At 42.2% G+C, this 20,832-nt stretch overlaps 1 protein-coding gene and 1 long non-coding RNA gene across 2 annotated transcripts in view; one reads left to right on the top strand and one right to left on the bottom strand.

Moving 5' to 3' along the window:
* LOC125966908 (uncharacterized) overlaps positions 1-16,766 on the top strand; it is a 38,992-nt gene extending 22,226 nt beyond the window's left edge. Inside the window, exon 4 of the long non-coding RNA XR_007480565.2 lies at positions 16,432-16,766. This is a non-coding gene — a long non-coding RNA (uncharacterized lncRNA). The remainder of the gene's footprint in view (positions 1-16,431) is intronic.
* LOC125966900 (kynurenine--oxoglutarate transaminase 3) lies at positions 16,180-20,777 on the bottom strand. The gene is made up of 13 exons (XM_049717476.2): positions 20,721-20,777; positions 19,648-19,717; positions 19,501-19,565; positions 19,279-19,423; positions 18,847-19,083; positions 18,645-18,767; positions 18,458-18,578; positions 18,087-18,163; positions 17,742-17,828; positions 17,479-17,668; positions 17,198-17,271; positions 16,988-17,074; positions 16,180-16,884 (listed from the first exon to the last, which is right to left on the bottom strand). The coding sequence occupies exons 2-13, from the start codon at positions 19,714-19,716 to the stop codon at positions 16,816-16,818; spliced, it is 1,344 nt and encodes a 447-aa protein (XP_049573433.1). The 5' UTR covers position 19,717; positions 20,721-20,777; the 3' UTR covers positions 16,180-16,815.
* Positions 20,778-20,832: the final 55 nt, after the last annotated feature.

Genomic DNA, 20,832 nt, shown 5'->3' with positions numbered 1-20,832 from the left:
AGTCAGACTTATTTCTTGGAAAAAAGAAAACTTCTCTGTCAATCAATGAGATCTGATTTGTGTATTTGTAGGCGCGGCATTTCTCTAATTGTATTGATGAGGGCCGGCATGCACGTCCATCCGCTGAGGCCTATTTGGCCAGCTCGGTGCGGTTAATTAGCTGCTAGCATGCCGCGCCCGTCCCCACCTTCAAACGTACACAAAATGGCGGCCGTACATGAGCGTGAATACATTAGTACATTTTGACACACCGGACGAGGGGGGCGGGTGCTCGGCAGCTTCTTTTTTTTTTTTTTTTCCTGATGTCATTTGTCTTCCTCTCATCAGGGATTTGACAGAAGCTCGCAATAGTCAGCGACACATTCAAGGAACTTCATGAAGGTGCCTTGACGTACAGTTATGAGAAAAAACATGTTCCTATGAGATTACAGTTTTGTTCTAAAAATAGTACAATTTAAGAAAACATATTTTGTTTTAATTTTAATTTTAACTGTACGATGCACATATTTTTCACAACTTCTTGCCAATTGTCACCAGTTATTGTAAAAAAAGCAGTCATTAACTAAAACCGTTACAAAAAAAGTAAGTAATCCCGCCTCCAAATATGGTCGGCAGCCGTGGTAATTGGATCGTCATCAACATTCAGGCTACTTTGCTAAGATGCTATCTCCAAAGGCGGCGTAGATATGAGAGGCGTCCTCGTCGTCGTCGTCTTGCTTTCTATCTAAATGGATCTGCTTTTCAAAGCCTCAAGGACACGTCGCACTTCCACGCTTATCTTCATCTAGTGCTCCACGTCTGTAAACATTTGCATGCCGTGCGCTAAATAAAACGCTCGCGCACACACACGCACACACACATAAGGATATGTTTTCGCCATCTATCACAGCAGACGTCGACATCGACGCGTCATCAGAAAGTAGCCGCTACCCTGCGAGTCGGGGCCGCAACTGTCGTCAGCTGTATTGCGGGCGTCAGCTTTGTGCAATTTTGTCGCTTTTGCAAGGAAGCAGGGCAGCACTCATTTCCCAGAATACTTTGCGATCCAACATCAAAGCACGGGGAAAAAATATACTGGTCGTAGTTGTCAAAAACAAACGGGGAACCTCAGAAGTGCGAGGTAGTCGCGTTTCCCACTAGTGACTGACTGCGCAGTCTAATCGGATTTGTTGCACCATGCCAATTTTTACTTTCATTGGGTACCTCCCTTCATTTATTGGGTGATTCCCCCCACATCCCCACCCCGCAGACCAAATGTCGTCAAAGGTCAAAATCCACTCCAGCAAATAGCATAGCTCGTTAAGATTTAATCAATCAGATTTTTTTTTATGGTAATGTCAGAAAATGACATTTCAAGAAAAGAAAAGAGGATTTTTATTGCATTTTTTTAAATTAAATTTTCTCTCTGAGAGCACTCAGCCTTAGAAAATGTCCAAATCAAACTGTCTTCAATCATCGACAAATTACATTTGAGACAACATGGTGAGGGACTGTGGCCATGTTGGCAAAGGTCGTAGTGCATGTGTCCCGAGGAAGTCGCGACAAGGCGCTGGGTTGGTAACCACTTTGCAGTGTTAGCAAGTAAACATAGCTAGCTAGCATAACTGGTCGAAAGTAGATAACATGCCAAAATAAAACACGTGCTGCTTTTAAGGTGAATGGGAAGTAGGAAGTACGCTACAACTTCAATGTGAACGGACATAGCATCAAGAGCTAGTCTAGCTAGTGAGCTAGCATATCATGGCTAGTAAATGTAGACAGCAAGCTCCAAGCCCGCACCTTCATTCGCACACCTTCTACCTTGGCGCCAATTTGCCACTGCTAAAGATTAGCCCACTACACCACAGATTACATTCAATCATATCAGTGGCGTGTTTAGCACGTTAGCCTCTTAGCCAGGCAGTATGCTGATTTCCTGGTTTAAAAAACGGCTTATTTAAATCTGACACATGACACCTTTTGATGGGATTTTCTCCCAATGTGTTAATTTTTTTTTCTTTTGCAAAAAAAAAAAAAACGTATCATAGCCGGGCTGAGATGATTAAAATATTTGGTTTTCCCTGGTAGATATATTTGTTGGATATATAATGGCTTTTTTCCTGGAAAAAATTTATACAAATCTAAAAAAAACAAAAAGTACCACTTTCTTCTTAAAATTAAAATATAAAAAATATTCCTACAAGGCTCCTTCAATTCTGGAGTGACCCATTTCTCTCTATATTTGTATTCAAGTTGTTGTCTTTCTATCAGCCTAGCTCATTAGCAACGGACACCAGGCTGTGGCGGCGCTACCGGGACAGATGGTGTTCCAATCTGCCTCCATGTGAACACTGACTCATCGTCATCATTCTCGTCATCGCACATAAGATGCTGTTCAACACATGCCTTGCGCCTCATTTTTTGTTCAATTCTATGCCATTTTGTTCTGGAGCGGCCATTTCGGCCTTATTATGCCCATTTTCAGGGGTCCTTCAAATACAAACGCACTACCAAACCGGAACCAAGCATACAAGACAGATTAGGCTAAACTGTGATCGATTTAGATTTTCATACCTGTGTGTAGCCAGAATGTGGCGGTGAAGTTTGGTGAGTCACAATAACAGCTCTAAATCCACAAATTCGTTCTCCCCTTGTTTCTGGGCATTAGCGTTAAAGCCCCTTGACACAACAGGGGTGTCTTCGTTGTGTTTGCTGCTCTTTCATCTTCATTATGAAGCTATCATTATAACAAGGGTATTTGCTGTACTGAATCAATCACACTCATCCACGTTGGACCACTTCCTTTCTTTCCGCATATTTTGTACCCTACCTTATCACATTTTTCTAATTACGTTTGTCCCCTTCGCTAATGGGACGAAAAAGTCCCACCTCCCTGAGCTTCCCAACCTTGAACATGTGACCATACGCCAGGCTATTTAATACTTCAGTGTGAAATTGAAATTAATAATGTTTTTTTAAAAATGAATGAACATTGTAAATTTTATAAAATTCAATTTAAATTAAATTTAACATTGTAAAATTTCTACACACTGTCCCTTTAAGAAAACAAAACTGTCTTTACCAGAAGTCCGAGACAAAAAAAAGTAACGTTGTCATGCTGTTTAAACTAACGTAACATATCTTATCGCTGATTGATTGACGAGCTCGTCAGTGCTTCTCATTTATTTCTTTAACGGAGCATAACTCTATTTGGCCGCCGAATTCCGAACGCGTGCGACAAGGAAAAATTAGCCGGCGTCAAGCGGATTGTTGAGAAAGCCGGCGACAAAATGAGGCGTCTAACCCAAAGTGACGTTTACAAATTACCTGTTAATTCGGAGGAGGGGGGAGGTGGAGGTTCGGTTGGGGGGGTAGTGAGGGATGATGGGACTGAGTCGCAGTGACAGGAGGCTAACTGGCTAATGGAAGTGGCTAAATAAGTAACACTAGAAAAGCGATAGAGAAGAGGAGAGAGCGAGGCTTTTTGGGCCTTTAATAGTCATCGACGCCCACCTGAGAGTTTGTCGACCGAGCTGCAATTAGGAGCGTCGGGCCGGATGATGAATAGGCACAATCACGTCGGAGTTTTTGCCAAATAACTCCAGAGAATTGCAAGGTGTCACGGTGCAAGGTGAAGGTGAACCTCCCCTCCACACTACCGACGAATAATTTTCACGCAAATGAGGCGTTATTTACTCATAATTTCCACCCTTTCCCCGGCTGGAAACTTTTATTTGAAACCTTCACCTGAGCTAGGACGTTAACATCTAAACCCAAATTCTTATTTTAAAACTCATTAGAAACATTAAACCAGGCAACACTATGCTTGATTTAAATTGAAGATTTGTATCAAAATATACCCTGGTGAAAAACAACAGTTAAATTATCATCTCTGCAAGGTAGAATTTTTGAATTGGCACTTTTTGGATGGCGTGTCTAATGAAGTGTCCAGGCTATGAGTGTGGTTGCCCAATTCCGGATGCACTGCACAGCGACGCTCCCAGTTGGAGAGGAACAAAACCATCTGGTCCCCGGCATGCCACTGTCCCAGGATAGAAGGAGGAGCGCAGTCAGCAAAAAGAAAAAGAAAAGAACAGCAGGAAGTTAAAGTGTCCCGTTCTATGAAGACGAGCCTTAAAGATCAACTCTTCTATGGATAATGTCATCAAAATGCAGAGAGAATGTTCAAAACCAACAAGGGATTTTAGTAACTAACAACCAAGTATTTATTATATTAGATAGCCCATCAACTAATTTAAGAAAAAATTATATTGTCCATTTTGGGCCATGATTCTACACTATATTAGTATCTACTACACAGAATTATATAGGCATTTAACTTGGACTGGATTCACTATGTAGCTAATGCTAATTCGCGATCGTGCTAACACGCAAAAACGGACTTCTAAAGGAATGTAAACGAATATTTGCGTTGAGAATATGACCAACCACGACTAAAAGTGTTGAGATAAAATTTTGCAGTATCCAGCTTCATACTGAAAAACAACTTCGACTTATGCAAACGTGTGGCCTCAGGAAAGGCAACACGGTGATAGGATCAGCCGATAGAATCGCGTCACGTCGACAATCAACTCGAGTTAACAACATCAAAGCCACCTGCGCTAAACCTGCTCTGCCTTTCATGTTTATACACGTTAACCACACTGCTAAATTCACATAGATAACCTGATTAAAAAATAGGTTGTTGTGTTGCCAAGTTTGGCAACATGTAAACTAGGACAACATGACTCTATTATGTTGTGGTTTTATCTGGCTAATGCTAATGTGGCTAAAGATAATGCTAACTGTATACAGTAATCCCTCGTTTATCGCGGATAATTGGTTCTAAAAACCACCCGCGATAAGTACCAACAAGAAGTACTGGGCAGGCTAACGAGTTAGCGGAAAGATGCTAAATCGCGATCATGCTAACACGCAAAAACAGACCTCTAAAGGAATGTAAACGAACATTTGGAGCAATACTACATTGTCCTAAAGGTTAGACACGAGTTTCCTCAATTTAGAAGTTTTATTTTGACTTTTAAATGTTTTTTTGATTTGGAAAAAAAATCCGCGATCTAGTGAAGCAGTGACAAACGAAACGAGAAGTAGCGAGGGATCACTGTACGTGAAAAAAGAAGTGGACGTGAGCTGGCTAATGCTAATAGACTATGTAAAACAGAAATGCACAGTGGTTGTGTCAAATTGCTAAAGCTAATGCTAATGTACTACTGTCACGGCCTGTACTGGGAGGTTTCCCATGGCAGGCAGGCGTGGGGCCACCTGAGTGGTGGCACCTGTGCTGTTAAATTGTTTGTGCTGTGCTCATTCACTCTTTCCCCAACAGGTAACACCTTTGGGTTTGTCAGTTCATCTTGCGTTGAGTTATCGTTGATTTACACAGGACAACACCTTCACATTCACCCAGTCATTCGCATTCATGCACTGCATGCACCACTGATTCATACTCGTACTACCTTGTATTTATTTTGGTCTTAAAACTATTCTTAGTATTTGTGGAATAAACTGTATTGATTGGCCCGAGCCCTTTGAGTTATTTTCCCCACAGTTAGTTTGTGTTGCGACTTGCCGTCGAGCCAGGCTTGTTTCACTCCTGACTGTCGTTGTCATCAAAACTCATCACAGTGATGAAATCCATCAATTCACTTTATTTTGTTTTGCCATCTGGACAACATCAAGAGAACATCTTTTGATTTGATTGACAAACTCATTCCCATCTCGTCAGCGTCCAATCATCCTTCTCGTCGCTAACACGATACGATGGCATTTTAAAATCATCAAATCACGTCTCTATTGCATCATGACCGGGATTAAGAGGAGTGGAACATCTGTGAATCATTCCGCTAATTCTTTGGTTGTGAGTGCTCATTAAGGAACATTGTTAGCTGCGGCGAGCTCTTCTTATCGTGCATTTAGGAAATGAAGCAAATAGAAAGCGAGGCAGTAAGCGCACAATCAATAGCTCTTTTCATTTGGCCTTAATGCTCGCCTCCATTTTGTCCCTCGTTGAGGAGTCGAGCTCGGCGTTCCAAGACGGGATGTCTCCCATCGTCCCTGTTCTGGCACGTTCCGCCGACATTCAGCGCGCAAATGAGTATGGATTTAACATCACCAGATGACACGATTCCCTTTTTTTCCTCCAAATGAGATATTGAAGTCGATATTTCAAGTGGCGGCACGGTCACATGATATGAGCTGGCGGGTAACATAGAGCTCCCTGAAAATGACAAATAGGGAGAAAAAAAACAAGGACACCGGAAAAGCCTTAGGAGCCCACAGACTCACAAAATCAAACTCAAAATGGACCAGTTCCCCCAAATTTGCAAAGACGTTAATCCTCGAATTAATCTAGCAGTTGTGCTAACCATGCTAACAGTGGTGGAATGAAGATGTCAAGAGGAGAGCAGAGTTGTTCCAGACACTCAGCGTTTCTCCTTTCAGTTTTTGCATAAACAGGCGTCCAATCCGTCACGAGCTCCCTCATTTGCCGGACGCAGATTATGCTTATTTTTCATTTGGACAGAGCGACGCGGACGCCAGGTGTTTGGCACCAGTCGAGTGTTCAGGTGTAACCGCGACGCTGACGGGACATGACGAGCGCTCGCACATGAAGGATGAGGCGTGCACGGCGATAGGCGGGTGGGGGCGGGGCTGCAGTCCACCGCAATCTCCCCTGAGAATATGCCCCGCCTTCCAACCTATGCTCGGTTGCTACAACTTTTCAGCGGAGTTGCCCGAATCTGCTGCAGTTTGTTAATTAGCCGAGCCGCGAGCATATTGGAGATCCAGCTGTTAACGCGGGAGATCGGCACGCTTGTACCGGCAAGATTAATTCCCGTCCCTCCGTTGGATAATGGCGGCGCGTAGCTGTAACAAGTCCATTAAGCCGCAGCGAGCGAGAGAAAATTAGCATGGAAAGCGTTACGACGAGTTGATTACAGAGCTTGTTTGGCCGCAATAAAGACGCTCTGACGTTCTTTTAATCAAAGTTCAGCCGTTGCAAAATGCTGACTGAACACATTAAACAGGGGCCAACCTTTACCAAGGAAAATGCCTGAAAAGCTCACATTTTTGTGATGCGGTATTCATGTTATGACTTTATGGGATTCGTCTACTCATGATAGACATGCCAACCAAATTTCAAGTTGCTTAAAATGTATTTGCGAGCTGAATTTTCGTAGCAATTGGACACAATCTGAAGTCCAAATTTGTCTTTGGAAGACCACTAAAAATGACCCAAAAGCATTGTTTCAAAACAAAACTGCAGATTTTCTATTCGGCATGAAACATGGCTTCATTAGACTTTTTTGTGGTACACTTACCAAATACTCTGCTAAGTGAAAGTTGTTTCAGGGGCTGCATTTTTTTAAACTACTGAGCGCTCAAAATGTTATTTTATTTGAGCAAAGCAAAACTACAAGAACCAATTTAAAGGATGAAAAAAAAAAACCTTATGGCAGACTTGTTTGTTTTTTTCCTCCTATTCCTGTTGTGTTCTTGGACATTTCCTCCGTCACGACTGTGCATTTAGCACTGACAGTATATCCCGCTTTGGAGCTCTTTAACCGTTGCTTTAGTGCATACAAATAGTGGGACGTTAACATCTTTTAGCGTGTGTGCACTTTAAAGTCGCTTTGCGAGCATTAAACAGTTTGAGCGTTCAAACGAGCGGCAGCTTAATGGACGGCGAGTACCAAACACGGCCGCACTCTCACTTAGCTCGCGTCCGATAGCACGAGCGCTAATGCGCGTAAACAAAGAGAGCCCCGCCAAACGTAACAAACGAGAAGAGCCCTCGGAAAGCCGTTGACATATGAGCGGACATTTGCATAGCTTCCACAGAGAGGGGGCGCGCAGGAATAATTTAATATTCAAGGCATTAAGGAACAAGAGGCTCGCGGCTAATTAGAATTTGCACATTTCCAAATGGGCCGTGATAGCGACGCAAATGATGAAATATAACCGGCGGTCACGTGAGCCATCTCGGGCCAATGGGTGGGCGGCGAGTCGCAAGACATCACGCTGCTAATGCACTGGCAGCGGTCGCGTATTGATAGCTTCAAAGTACGCGGCGCTAGCTCATTGCGCGCGGCTCATTAGCCTCACGTCCTTTCAAAGAAGAGCAGAAAAAGAGAGCAGAGGAAACGGCCGCCGCTGTTGTTGTTGTTGTCGTGGTGGTGCCGCTGATTGGATTAGGGATGCCTGGACGTGCACATTTATCAAACCATAAAAGGTCCACTCATTTTCACTGTGTTTGTCACAGAGACTAAAAAGTCACATAAACAAGCAAAGTGCATGATGGGGAATCAAAACTCATATCCCCAGTTTCCTTCCTTACTTGCTTGCTTCCTTCCTTACTTGTGCTCACTGAGCCATCACAGCGGACCACCACATGAAGGTTGACAACGTCGCAACACATTCGTTACGGCGAAAGGTCACCTTTTGATCCCCCGATGGGCCATCGCTCCACTCGTGATGCTCCTGTGATGACTGGATTTTTAATTATGACCCCCGCCAAGGCACTATTATGTCATCATTAAACTTTCTTTCTTTTTTTTTTTTACTTAGAAAGCAATACCTTTTAGTTAATGAATTTGTACAAAGCGTTACTACAATCAAGTGGGGGCATTTCTCTCGCTCATAATCGACGTAGCAAGCAGAGTTTCTGCCCCTGATCTTGATCTTGTACTCAAAAGCTGTGCCTTCAACGTTGGCAGCAGCGAGACAGAGACGAAAGCATTTTGACAAACAATCTGTAATGGAGGCAGCATATGAGAGGCTTTTTAATTATCCGACTCAATCAGCTGAAGACGGCGAGGACGGATCGATGTCCGCTCCATTACGCTTTGCTTCCAGCCACCACGTGACGGATTACGGCCAGGAGCGAATCGAATGTTCTGCCTGAGCCTTCGTGTCACTTCGCTGCGACGACGTGCCCCAAAAGCTGCCAAGCCCTTTTTTTTGGGGTGTATTAGTCAGGTTGCAAACACAACTGCATCCCACTTCTGTTAGCGTACCTAGCATACCTTGATCTGAACATAAGTTTATTCAGGTTGAAAAACATCGTTATCGTCAGTAATTGAACATTGTAATTGTTTTTGAGAGTTAACACTTAAACAAACTCGATGGAACACTTAAGCGAGTTACACGTTGATCATCACTGGTGTCATCGCAGGCATTCGGTAGCTAACTGTTGACGTCCCCCTGCCAAGCTAAACGCGACAGAGCAAAGCAGAGTTGGGCTTGTATTGATATAATTTTGGGAGCTGCCAATCGAAAGTTATGAATTTGGGGGGGATTCATTTCAGCGCAACAAAGTGAGAGTTGCTTCCAGGAAGAAAACGCGGTAAGCTGATCACACCGGCGAGCCTCGAGTACCTCGTGACGCATCGATCCGCTGTCGTTGTAACGACACCCGACACAGCAAACGTACTGAAACAAGCAATTTATTGTGGGCAGGAAATAACAATAATAATAAGTCTACATGGGGAGAGAATGGACTAGTTCTGACAGCGTGCGTTTGTCTGAATGAAATTTTACATTTGCTCTCTCAGTGGAAGAATTTATCACTTGACACCAAAAACACAATACGCCGTCTGCCAGTACATTTTATGGTCGACTGATTTTTCTCCAGTCTGAACTTTTAACTGTTGGCTATCACTGCTTATTACTGCCCTCTAAGTTGAAGCCACAACTTTTTTCAAATGACTGCCACACGCAAAAAAAAAAATTCCAGTCAAACAGGCTACTGTACAAGTTCAACATTTGGTCTAGCAGGAACAATTGTTCTTTCGTAATCCTTTTATTTATTTTATTTTTTTTCCACTGTGGAACATTTTTAGTCTTAAATCCTAACCAGAGAGCTGAGATAATTTTGTTTTAAATTATTGTCGTGGTAACCTTTCCAGTGACTCTTTAAAAGGCGACCGAGGCGTCACAACCGTCGCCTGACGGATTTTTTTCTCCTCCCCCAGTGCATCAGAGATATATTTCTGTTTCTCTTCCCATTAGCCAAGCTTTAAATAATAACGTCAAATAAATAGCCTCCATTACCGCCATCACATAGTGCTAACGCACATGCTGTTTATTATGCTAATGGGACTTGAAATTAAGAAAAAGACCTCCGATGCCAGAGGATTTAATTAATGGGCTCGGAGAGAGAGAGGGAGAGAAAATAAGGGCATATAATTCATTTGTGAGTAAGTCTCATTTGCACTTTGCACCACTGATTGCCTCTGACTGCTTCTTCTTCTTCTTCCTCTTCGCCTCCATTAGACGTGAACACCTCGTTATAGCAACAGGCTAATTAAAGCTAATATGGCGCTGAGTCATATGAGCCAAGCCTCCTTTCACTCTCAAGGAGACAAAGTGCTGTTGTAGGGGGCAGGCCAGATAAAACACCATCTGTGTTAAGATCATCTTTAGACCAAAAAAAAAATAAAAAATTTTGACGTTTACATGTAACGTTTGTGAAACGCCATTTTAGGTATTTTTGACACAGACTGTTCAGGCAAGAAAACTAGATTGATTACACTCAAACTTATTTTGTAATCATAATCCTATCTTGAAACACTAATTTGAGACCCAAACCCAAGTTTGAACTCCAATTATTTTAAACACCGTTTGAAATCCAGAACCCAAGTGTGTAACCCTGCATTTGAATCCCTTCCCCTTGTTTTTATACCCTAATTTTAAATGCATCTAAACATGCCGCCCAGTATAATGACCGGAGGCTCAGACACTGGCTGACATACAATAAACATGTCTCCAGTACTAGTTAGTACAATGGTCATATGCTAAAAACACAGGCTAACATAAAAATGTCTATATATAAGCTAGCGTAGCCATAATGACCGTACAATAACATAAACATGTCCATGTTACCAGCCAGTATAATGACCGGAGGCTTGCATGAACATGTCGATGTTACTCGCGGCTATAATGACCAAAGGCTTAAATCACCGTGTAACATAAACATGTCTACGCCGCAAGCTCGCCGGGCGCTAATGCAACGTAAAGAAGAACAAACGAGTGATGTGCAAACGGAGGAAAAATGAGGCCAGAACGGCCCGGCTCTCCCTAACCAAAAAAAAAAAAAACACTGCCTCTAACCACCCCCAAAGCCCTGAAAGCAAAGCAAACAACATTTGCGTGAGTGGCAATAATTCAACGCTAATTAAGACACCAGCGTACACAACCACTTTCGGGGCCGCGCTGTCATCAATCGCTGACACGCAGTTGTGTTGCTTTCCTTGTGTGGGATGTGCAATACATTTTTTTATCTGTGATATTTAAAAAAAACATGTTTCCTTGACTTGAGCGACCACTCATGAGTAGCATCATAATAGTTTTGTCATTTTTATAATCGTTCGAAAAAAACTATAGTCCGGAGTTCATTCCGCTATTAGTCCAATAAATTCGAGCAAAACAACAAACTTTATGTGAAGTGAACCAGACGAAATGCTTTCTTTCCCTTCCTTTTTTCCCAGCCTGGGTCGTAACAACTTGTTTAAGTGCACCACATATTTCCACAAGGAATGGAGGATTAAAAGATTATTTGCCGCACTAACATAAACACTCACACACCCACAGTCATATTTGATAAGTAGCATTAATTAGCAAAAGATAAAAGTAAACAGAAAATGAAAAACATGGCAATTGATGGCAGGGGCTATTAAGAATTTACCTTCTTAATTAAGCCACGCTTGAGCTTCACAGTGTGTGTGAGTGTGTGTGTGAGTGTGGTGCCGGATGCAAACAAGTCATCCCCAGACCATAAAGTGCACATTAGACGCCGCCGCCGTAATCGCAAAGGTAATTCACAGCCGCCGCAAATGCAGATAATTAGTCTGCTATTGGTAGAAATGAGGCCATTATGAAAGCCTTCCCCGCGTGATTATCTGTTAATAATGTCGCCTGTTAGGACGGATTGTGCTGCAGCGCGCACGCATTAGCTCAGTCCTGGAAATGACGTCAGCGACGCCGTTAAACCTCCACACGGGGGCGTGGTCGAGCGTGGCCGCTCACTTCTATTCTTGAAAATGACCACGGCGTCCGGCACCGCTCCGGCCGCCAGGAACAGCTGCACGGCGCTAGTGAGGCGGTGTCCTAGTGAGGCGGGGTCCTAGCTCGGGCTCGCTGAGGCCCCCCCCACACACACACACACATATATGCCCCACCCCCCACCTCCGGGGTACGTAAACAATGACTTAATGAGAATGGCTGCCATTACTGTAATTAACACAGAGCACGTCAAAGTACTGTCAAGAGTTTCAGGAAGGTCTCGCGTTCGAGGGGGCTGGCATGCGATGACCAGAGGCCTCCCCCTCCCCTTCCTCCTCCACCACCACCACTACCGAATCGTTCACCACCACCCGAGACATAAATAGAATTAATGAACACACAAAACCCACAGCAATGAAACCAGTCAGCCTCACAATCAGACGTGAAATATTCTCTCTGATTTGTCCTGAAGCATGAGAATGGTCAGCAAGCTCATAAAAATTTATTGATATTTTTCTTCCACTATTTTTTAAATAGACAGACAGATTTTACAACATTAAAAAGTTATATTAACTATAAATTGCCTTCACTAATTAAGAAAATGAAACTCAACCCTATTGTGGAGTTTGTTCAATAAAATCCAGGTTAGCATATAAAGTATTATAGATGAATTCTTTAAGACTAAAATCTGCATTCCACCTTGAATATTTTGGAAAATAAAAAAACAGCACGACTTGAATAATTTGTGCAATAAAAATCATGAGCAGCGTGTCTTCATTGAGCGATGTTGTCAGCAACCTTGTCTACTAAAAGATCATAAACCAAAACGAATTTCTTAACAATAGCTAATGCCCCAACCTCAACCCTATGGAGAGCTATTTTTGTCTAGTAAAGTCTACATTAGTACATAAATTCATTTATTGTTTGCGATTGAAAAAAATCACCGTGACTATTTCAAAAAGTAAGGAAATAGCATCACATGAACACAGCATAACTTAATGAAATGATGTTTTGTGGAACTTTTTGCCAGGTCAAAGGTTATAAACTACCATAATGAAATGTTTCTAAAAATAGCGAATCCATTTTTTTTTTAATAAATAGAGAAAAGAGCATTTGTAGAAAAAGATTCATGTTCTTATCGTACGGCGAGAAAGATAGCGACTGAAGCGTCTTAGCAAGAAAACAGCGGCGATAAAAGCTTTAATTTGCTATCGTCGTCCGAGATCTGAACGTCGATCTGTGTGTTCCTTATTTCGGCCCGAAAACCTTTCAACGGGCTGCTTCCTGGAAATGAAAGGCAGAAGATTAAAATATGGTTAGGTGCCCCCTAATTGAAAGAAACTTGAATTCAATTCTCGGGGCGCTTGAACGCGGCCCGTCTGTTCTTTCGCTCTCCGTGTGACTGCTTTGTGCCAGTTTGAAGCGCTCAAATGGAGTTTGTGCACCGCTTTGATTGCAGCAGATGGGCCACACGAAAAAAAAAAAACACGTAATAATATTTAATAATCAAAACCCTCGCAAACAACAGCCGCCAAGTGAAGTAATCTGCAAAAGTGTGCAGCTTCATTTGCATAATTGACGCATGTGTAAAGCCCCCCCAGCCTCGCTCGGCACCCCTGCCCCCCGCCGATGAGTGATGAAGACAATAAAAGAGGCTAAAATTGGGAACAATAACAGCAAAATTTCATCAGGGCCCGTGCACGCTCTGATTAATCTGCTCTTGCAAATCAGCGCTGCGGGGGGGGGGGGGGGCTAAAGGTGGGGGTTGCAAGATCTTCAAGGGAGGCAGGTGATTAAAACTCGAGGCCCCTGTTCTCACGTTTCCTCATTTGACTTTTGTTGCTAACCAAAACAGCAGCACGTGTCCCCTCCAATTTTCATACCAGACAGGGAGTTGTTTCAACGATTTAGCTAAGCTAATTATTATTGTTATTATTATTATTATTATTATTATTATTATTATTATTATTATTATTATTAGTTGCTATCTGTAATCACTCGCTATGACGGCCTCCAATTCAACTTATTACTGTAAGACAATGAGAGCGCCTCATTCATATTCAGCTTTTCTAATTAACAAGTTATCTCTGCGCAACCTCGTCCATCTCGCTGATCACCCAGATAACAAAATTATAATCAGAACGATAAAGCAACCTCCATTTGCATTCGTACCACGCAAATTCTGCTCTGATTTAAATGTCAAGTGTTAACTTTTTTTCTATTTTTGACCCAATTCATAATCTAACTTCACATGAGTGGGCTTTGAGACGACAGCTGACGTCTTTCTCTTCTTTTAAATCCATGATAGTTTCCTGTGATTTAACGCTCAGCTGAAATTGACTGTGCTTGCGCTCTCTCTGCTGGCTCAAAGACGTACTGCAAGTAAATGACACCCTGCAACTACGTCTACACGCACGTCTACAAAGAACTTTTACAACCAGTTTTTCTGAAATGGAAATATGGGACGAGGGTGCAAAGACACTCAGTGCCTAGTTTTGCTGTGTTGAAAACTAAAGTTGCTGTATTTTTAATTTCTTGTCACACTAGATGCCAACTTTGGAATTCCATATTCTACTTTTCCCACTCTGATATTCAAAGTTCTGCCTGAAACAGTAAAAAAATAAAATAAATAAATAAAAATCCCGCAATAATGGATCCTTGTCATGGACGCGATAACAGGCATTTCCGCCTTGTGAGTGTCAAGCGTCAGCCTCCAACATGTCACCCCTTAACTGCCGTATTGTCCCATAAAGCCCGTCGGCGTCGGGACGACATCCCTTTTGAGTTGAACAGCGTCGGCGCAATTAGGGAAATGTAGGTTGGAAAATAAACAGGCAGACGCCAGCACAAATTAATTATGCGTCCGGCAAGCTGTCGGGCAATGGGCCATATGGCCAGTGTGGGAACGTGTATTATTGGGGGCTTTATTGGGGATTGTATGTCGGCCTCAAATTCTCACAGATATTTGAGGGCGGGACCTTCTCACCACTAACAGGACATGGACGTTGGCAAAGCCAGATGAACATGTTGAGAGGTCAACAAGAACTTCATCATGGTGCTTGAACTCAGTTCGTCATTTCTTTATTTTTCCCACATGGGAAATTCCAACAATAGCTTGAAAGACTAATTGGAGGCCCGAAACCGTAACAGAGTTCAAATTATACTTTGCGATGCAAACTTGCTAACAAACTGGGCTTTAAAGCTGTCATGCCACCTTACTTTGAATATATGCTGAGGTTAAAAACCCTGATTTGAAACCTAGACTGTCTTGAAACCTTACTTTTGAAGGACTCATTTTTTTTCAAATGCCTAACCCAGTTTTCATACTCCCAGTTTAAATCCCAACATTGTCTTGACACCCTAACATGAGCTTGACCAAACCCTGTCTTGAAACCTGCCCAACCGTTTTGAAACTCTAATCTGCAATCCAAATAGTGTCTTGAAAGCGCAGCCCTGTCTTGATCCCCTACTTAATGGCCTTAACATTATACGCACCTGGAGGACACCGAGCCTGCACTGTCAGGTTTGCGATCCACCGTTAACCTCATTGGCGGTGATAGCAGATTGTTGGCACAATCAGTGTAATTTGCATAAATGACGGCGGGATTATTACGGCGGTGGCAGACAACTAATCTGCGAGCGTGTGATGACTGCACGCTATGTGTCTGAGAAAGACGCAGATAAACTGCTTGATAACACACATTGTGTCAATTGATTTGTGCATTAAACAATGCTAGCTGCTACAAAATCTTACTTTGATACCCTAATCATTGTTTGAAATTGAAACGGTAACCAAGAGTTTCAATCCTAACTGTGTCCAACATGATTACACGACAAGGGCCCGCTCAAAACGGACACCACATGCATGGAAAGTGTCGAGGCGGCGAGCTCACGTAGGCAACAAAACTCTTTTGTTTATTTTGTCCATAAATAAACACGAAGCGGGCCATCTGCTGCACAGTTTTGACTTTACACGGCAATTAAGATGCGTCGCTCCCACACGATTGCAAAGGGGATCAAATGACAGCATCGCCGCCAAATACATGGATTATTCATTCCAAATGGATTACCATATTTGCATAAATACACACCTCTGTTGTTTCCATGATGACGTCATTGACCAGAGTATCTTTGTATCACTTCACATGTACCCTATAGAAATCAAAACTTTGTTGATTTTACAGGTCAGGCCCAAAAATGTCATTTTAATTAATATTGACCATTTAGACAAATGATTTTTTTTATAGTCTACAGTATGATTAAATTTTACAATTTTGCTTTACATTGATGTGTTAAAGGTTTATTTTCCATTAGGTAACACACACAAGAAAATCCGATTCAAACAAAACAAACAAAATACTAAACGTACAGTACAATAGTGTTCAGTACATTATTTCTTTTCAACTGTTGTGCTTTGTCTCCCTCCAGTGGCTTGGCAGGTACGCTGCAAGCAGATAATATCACTCGATTCAAGACGACCAATGCTCGGCAACAAAGTAGGACAAGAACGTGATTGAATGTTCTTTTGACTTGTTGGGACACCACATACTAAATACTGGATGGATGTAACGGACAGTACGTAAAATGTAATGTACTGGACTGTTTGAAAATGACATTTCATATAAAGTATGCACATCTCTATAAAACTCTAGTGTAGAAAAGTTCATTTATATCAGTAATTCAAGTATTTCTTTGTTTTAGGAATATTGCAACATTAGAATTCATTATTTTTACTATAACTAAGCCAAGTTTCCACTAGCTAACAGAAAGATGTTTTATGACCCCTGCAGGGTTAAAAAAAAAAAAAAATCTTCAGCTGTTGCTTCCAGACAAATTCCAATTCTTCAGGATGAGTTCTGCTGCGTCCAGAGTTTCATCTCTCTGTCATCACAAATCCCAAGAAAAATATATACGGTAAATAATAATAATCATATTGAAATACATTTGTGCTGTTAAATAAAATTTTCATCAGCTTGATGTTTACCTTGATGAAGCAAAGACGAATATATTTCTCAAAGGCCTTGGTGGATTCTTCCCCAACAAACGCAGTGACAGGAATGGCAGCCAGTTTCTACATCAAACATCACATTATTAAAAAACTATATCAATAAAGATTAATGTAGCGGCCCTCGGAGTGTTTTAAAAAGTAACCCACTGAAGCCATTTTTACTTTGCAGCATGAAATTTAATTTACCTTTTCTTTAATCATCCACTTGACAAATTTGTAATCGTAGGCTTCGTCGCTGGCCATGTGAGACAGGTCCAAATCTACAGGTAAAACAACAACAAAAACATGTCAATTGCAGTTCCTTCCACCCTTAGAAATGCTATCCTTAAAAATAATCGATTCATTGATCGTTCATTTTTGCCCAAGCCTGATCAGAGAATATTGTGATACGCTCATCCTAGCTGTGACAGTTGTTAGCATTGTTTTTTTCCCCCATTTGGCTGGCTAGCGTTAGCACATGAGCTCACTTAGCGCGGTGACGTCAGCCAACATGAAGTAACCCCCTTCGGGGATGATGGGGGACAGTCCAGCCTCCCTCAAGATGGCGGCCAGGCGGTCCCTCTTCCCCTCGAGCTCCTCGGCCAGCGATGTGAAGTAGCACTCCGGCTGACCCATCAGCTCATAGTTGAGGAGTAAACCTTGCGCCACAGCCTCCTGCCAGCAAAACAACTCATGGTTACAATTTGATAACTTCTTAGGTTATGTTGCCGCATTTTCCCCAACTTTCCTGTAGTGGTGTCGGGCAGGTGTACAGCGTGTTTTGCATGACGGTCTGAAGATGGCGGATCAGGTGTTCGGGTCCGATGGACCAACCGAGCTGAGAGAAGGGGTGACAATTCCAACATTACTCAATTCGGGAAATCAAACAGTAAAACAGTAACAACACATTTTAAAGCAAACGAAACTATATTCGATTAATCGATAGAATAATCAATTCTAAAAATATTGAAACAAGAATGCCTATCCCTCGTCGTGACGTAGTTTACTGTCTGGGGTTCAAGGAGCCAATTCAGAGTTTTAATCAAACGACATGGTCATGGATGAGCATTGTGAACTGTTCAAAATGGCGTCTTACTTTCCATCCGGTGACACTGAAGGTCTTTCCCGCGCTGCCGATGGTGATGGTTCGATCCCACATTCCTGGGAAAGTGGCTGCAAATATGCCAAAAGTTTCTGTCAGTCAATTAGCCTTTTTTTGCTAGTAGTAGCTACCATAACTACAACTTTATTTTTATTTTTTTTCAATTTCAATACTAGAGCAATGTATTTGTTATAATCCATATAATTAAGATTAAGCAATAATTTAATAAAATACATGCACATTGTTATAATCCATACAATTAAGATTAAGCAATAATTTAATAAAATACATGCACATTTGTGAGTTTACAAACATCTTTTAACATCACTACTTAAAAAACAAAAGCAGATTCCCATGTCACGTACCAATTTTATGGTGCTGGTGTCCACGATAGACCATCCACTCATAGACCTCGTCGCTGAAGCACAGCGTGTCATGCTTGACGCACAAGTCGGCGATCATCTGCAGCTCATCTTTAGTGAAGACCTGCAGGAAGAAAAAAATCACCTTGTCAGAGGCAGCACCCCGATTAGTTTTTTTTGTCCAACGTGCCTTTCCGATGGGGTTGTGGGGGGTGTTGATGAGGATGGCCTTGGTCTTGGAGTTGAATTTACTGGCCAGCTCCTCTGGGTCCAGGAACCAGTCAGCGCTAGAGGTGGTTTTCTGCCCAGATTTCTGCCACATGAAGAAATGTGCGTATGAATCCATTTCAACTGTTACTTCAACATTTTGGGAAGTGTCTGATTGCTCTTACAGGTCGAAGAGGTATGAGCACAGGTTTACCCCCCGCCATGCGGACCATGGGAACGTAGCAGTCAAAGAAGGGTTCTATGATGATGACCTCATCACCCTCCTCCACCAGAGCCTGTATGGTGCTGAACAAGGAACCATAGCCGCCCACCGTTACCAGGATTTCCTTGAGCGGGTCAACGGGACGCCTGTACACTTTGCCGTAAACCTGAGAGAGCGCCTTCACCAATGTAGGGTGCCCCTGAAGTCAACAAGACAGACAATCATGGTTGTGTTAGCCAGCTAAAGCTAAGAGAATGTGTGAAATTGTAATTTGATCGGATTAGCTGGCTAAAGTTAATGGTGAATGTTAGAGAAGTGTGTTGTGCAATTGATAGTTGACTAAATGGTAGAGGGATAACGCTTACTGTGACTATAAAGCAGAGGTGCTACTCACAAAGCCTCGGGTGTACTGGTTCATTTTGTCCACTGACACTGCCTGCACCAAAGCATCCTTAACGTATGGTGGCAGTGAAATATCTGGGAAGCCTTGACCCAGGTTGACTACTGAAGGATCCGCCGCCAACGATGTAAACGCCACCCTGGGTTTTACCACCGTCAACTCATTTTACTGTACTTACTTGTCAGACAATAAAAAAAAAGGCTAATGTTCACTCACCAAACATTCTTGTCCAATCCTTGGATCCTCTTGGTGTTACCATGTCGAGACGCCATCAGTGTATACTGCAACACACCAGTAGTTTGCGTTGTTTTGGGGTAGTATCATGCCATGCTAAGCATTGCGGCCACTGTTAGTCACTTATACCTGTGACGTAGAAAAACTTCTTCGGAAAGGTAACCTGCAGCAGAGTCTGAGCTGCCTGGCAAGGCTCATTCTGCAATTTAATAATTTAGTTAACCATGTTTCAATAAAACTACGAAGCAAAACCACTAGCATAATGAACACTTAGCATAATGTGGGGAACAAGATCTCATTTGTAGAGCTATACTGTCTTCTAGGGGTTGTCTATCAATATAATTGTGTTTATTGCACTAAGCAATTAGCGCTACTTCTTGTTCTATGGTTATGGTCACGCTTTACATAAGCATCAAGCACAACAAGGCAGGATGTCATGTCAGATGTCGCTCTTCATATTAGGGAAAAAATGTCCCGCCTAGATCCAAGCCTAATGAGTATCATTTCTACCTTGCAGTCAATGAGCAGTCAGTGATTAATTAAGTCGCACAAGCAAATTTGTCTGCATAAGAAAATCATTTTTTCTGTGACAGCAAAATGCATCTTTTGATTTTCTGAGCATTGTTTTTCACTATATGAAAATACTGTTTTGAAAAATATATTTAAAATGTATTTTTTCTGTCCATAACAAGGCCTGGATGTCATAATTTTTTATATTATTATTGCGCCACTTTCGCCTGAGCGCTTCATTGTCATTACTTGCAGTAACGTGGTGATCCATTTGGCGGCACTGCTGCGTATTACATGCTCATAAAAGACGATGAAAAAAGGTACAGGAAGTAGCCACCGTGCTGCAGGCGCAGACAGATATTGGAAAGGGTCATATACGGACGTATATACAGTACATGTAATATAAGTTCATGGGCGCAGAGAGTTTCAAAATAAAATGTATCAAGTCACTCCCTCGTTATACGACAAAAAGTATTCGTAATTATTGGCACCATATTGGCACTTAACCGCTAAAGACGAGCTGTTCGAAGGCGTTTAGGAAATAATCGTCAGCTAAGCATTAAAGTAATTTGCAGATATTCTAATCGGAGTAATACTGGCGCCTCTCCTGTTCCAACAAAAAAAAACATCCGAATGTTTTGCAATGTTTATTTAACAAACAGAAGGACAGAGACGTCTGCGGTGACTCCTACCTAGAACAGGAAAATGGATGCGTTCAAGTACAATCAAGGAAGACGTAGTATTGTCACAGCCACCTGAACATTTTTTAAATGCCTTAAGAAAAATATTTTTGGGGGCCGATGA

Source organism: Syngnathus scovelli, chromosome 10 (genome assembly GCF_024217435.2).
Source record: "Syngnathus scovelli strain Florida chromosome 10, RoL_Ssco_1.2, whole genome shotgun sequence".
NCBI classification, from domain to species: Eukaryota; Metazoa; Chordata; class Actinopteri; order Syngnathiformes; family Syngnathidae; genus Syngnathus; species Syngnathus scovelli.
The sequence above is the reverse complement of the archived record's forward strand: the minus strand, read 5'-3'. Positions and strand labels throughout refer to the sequence as shown.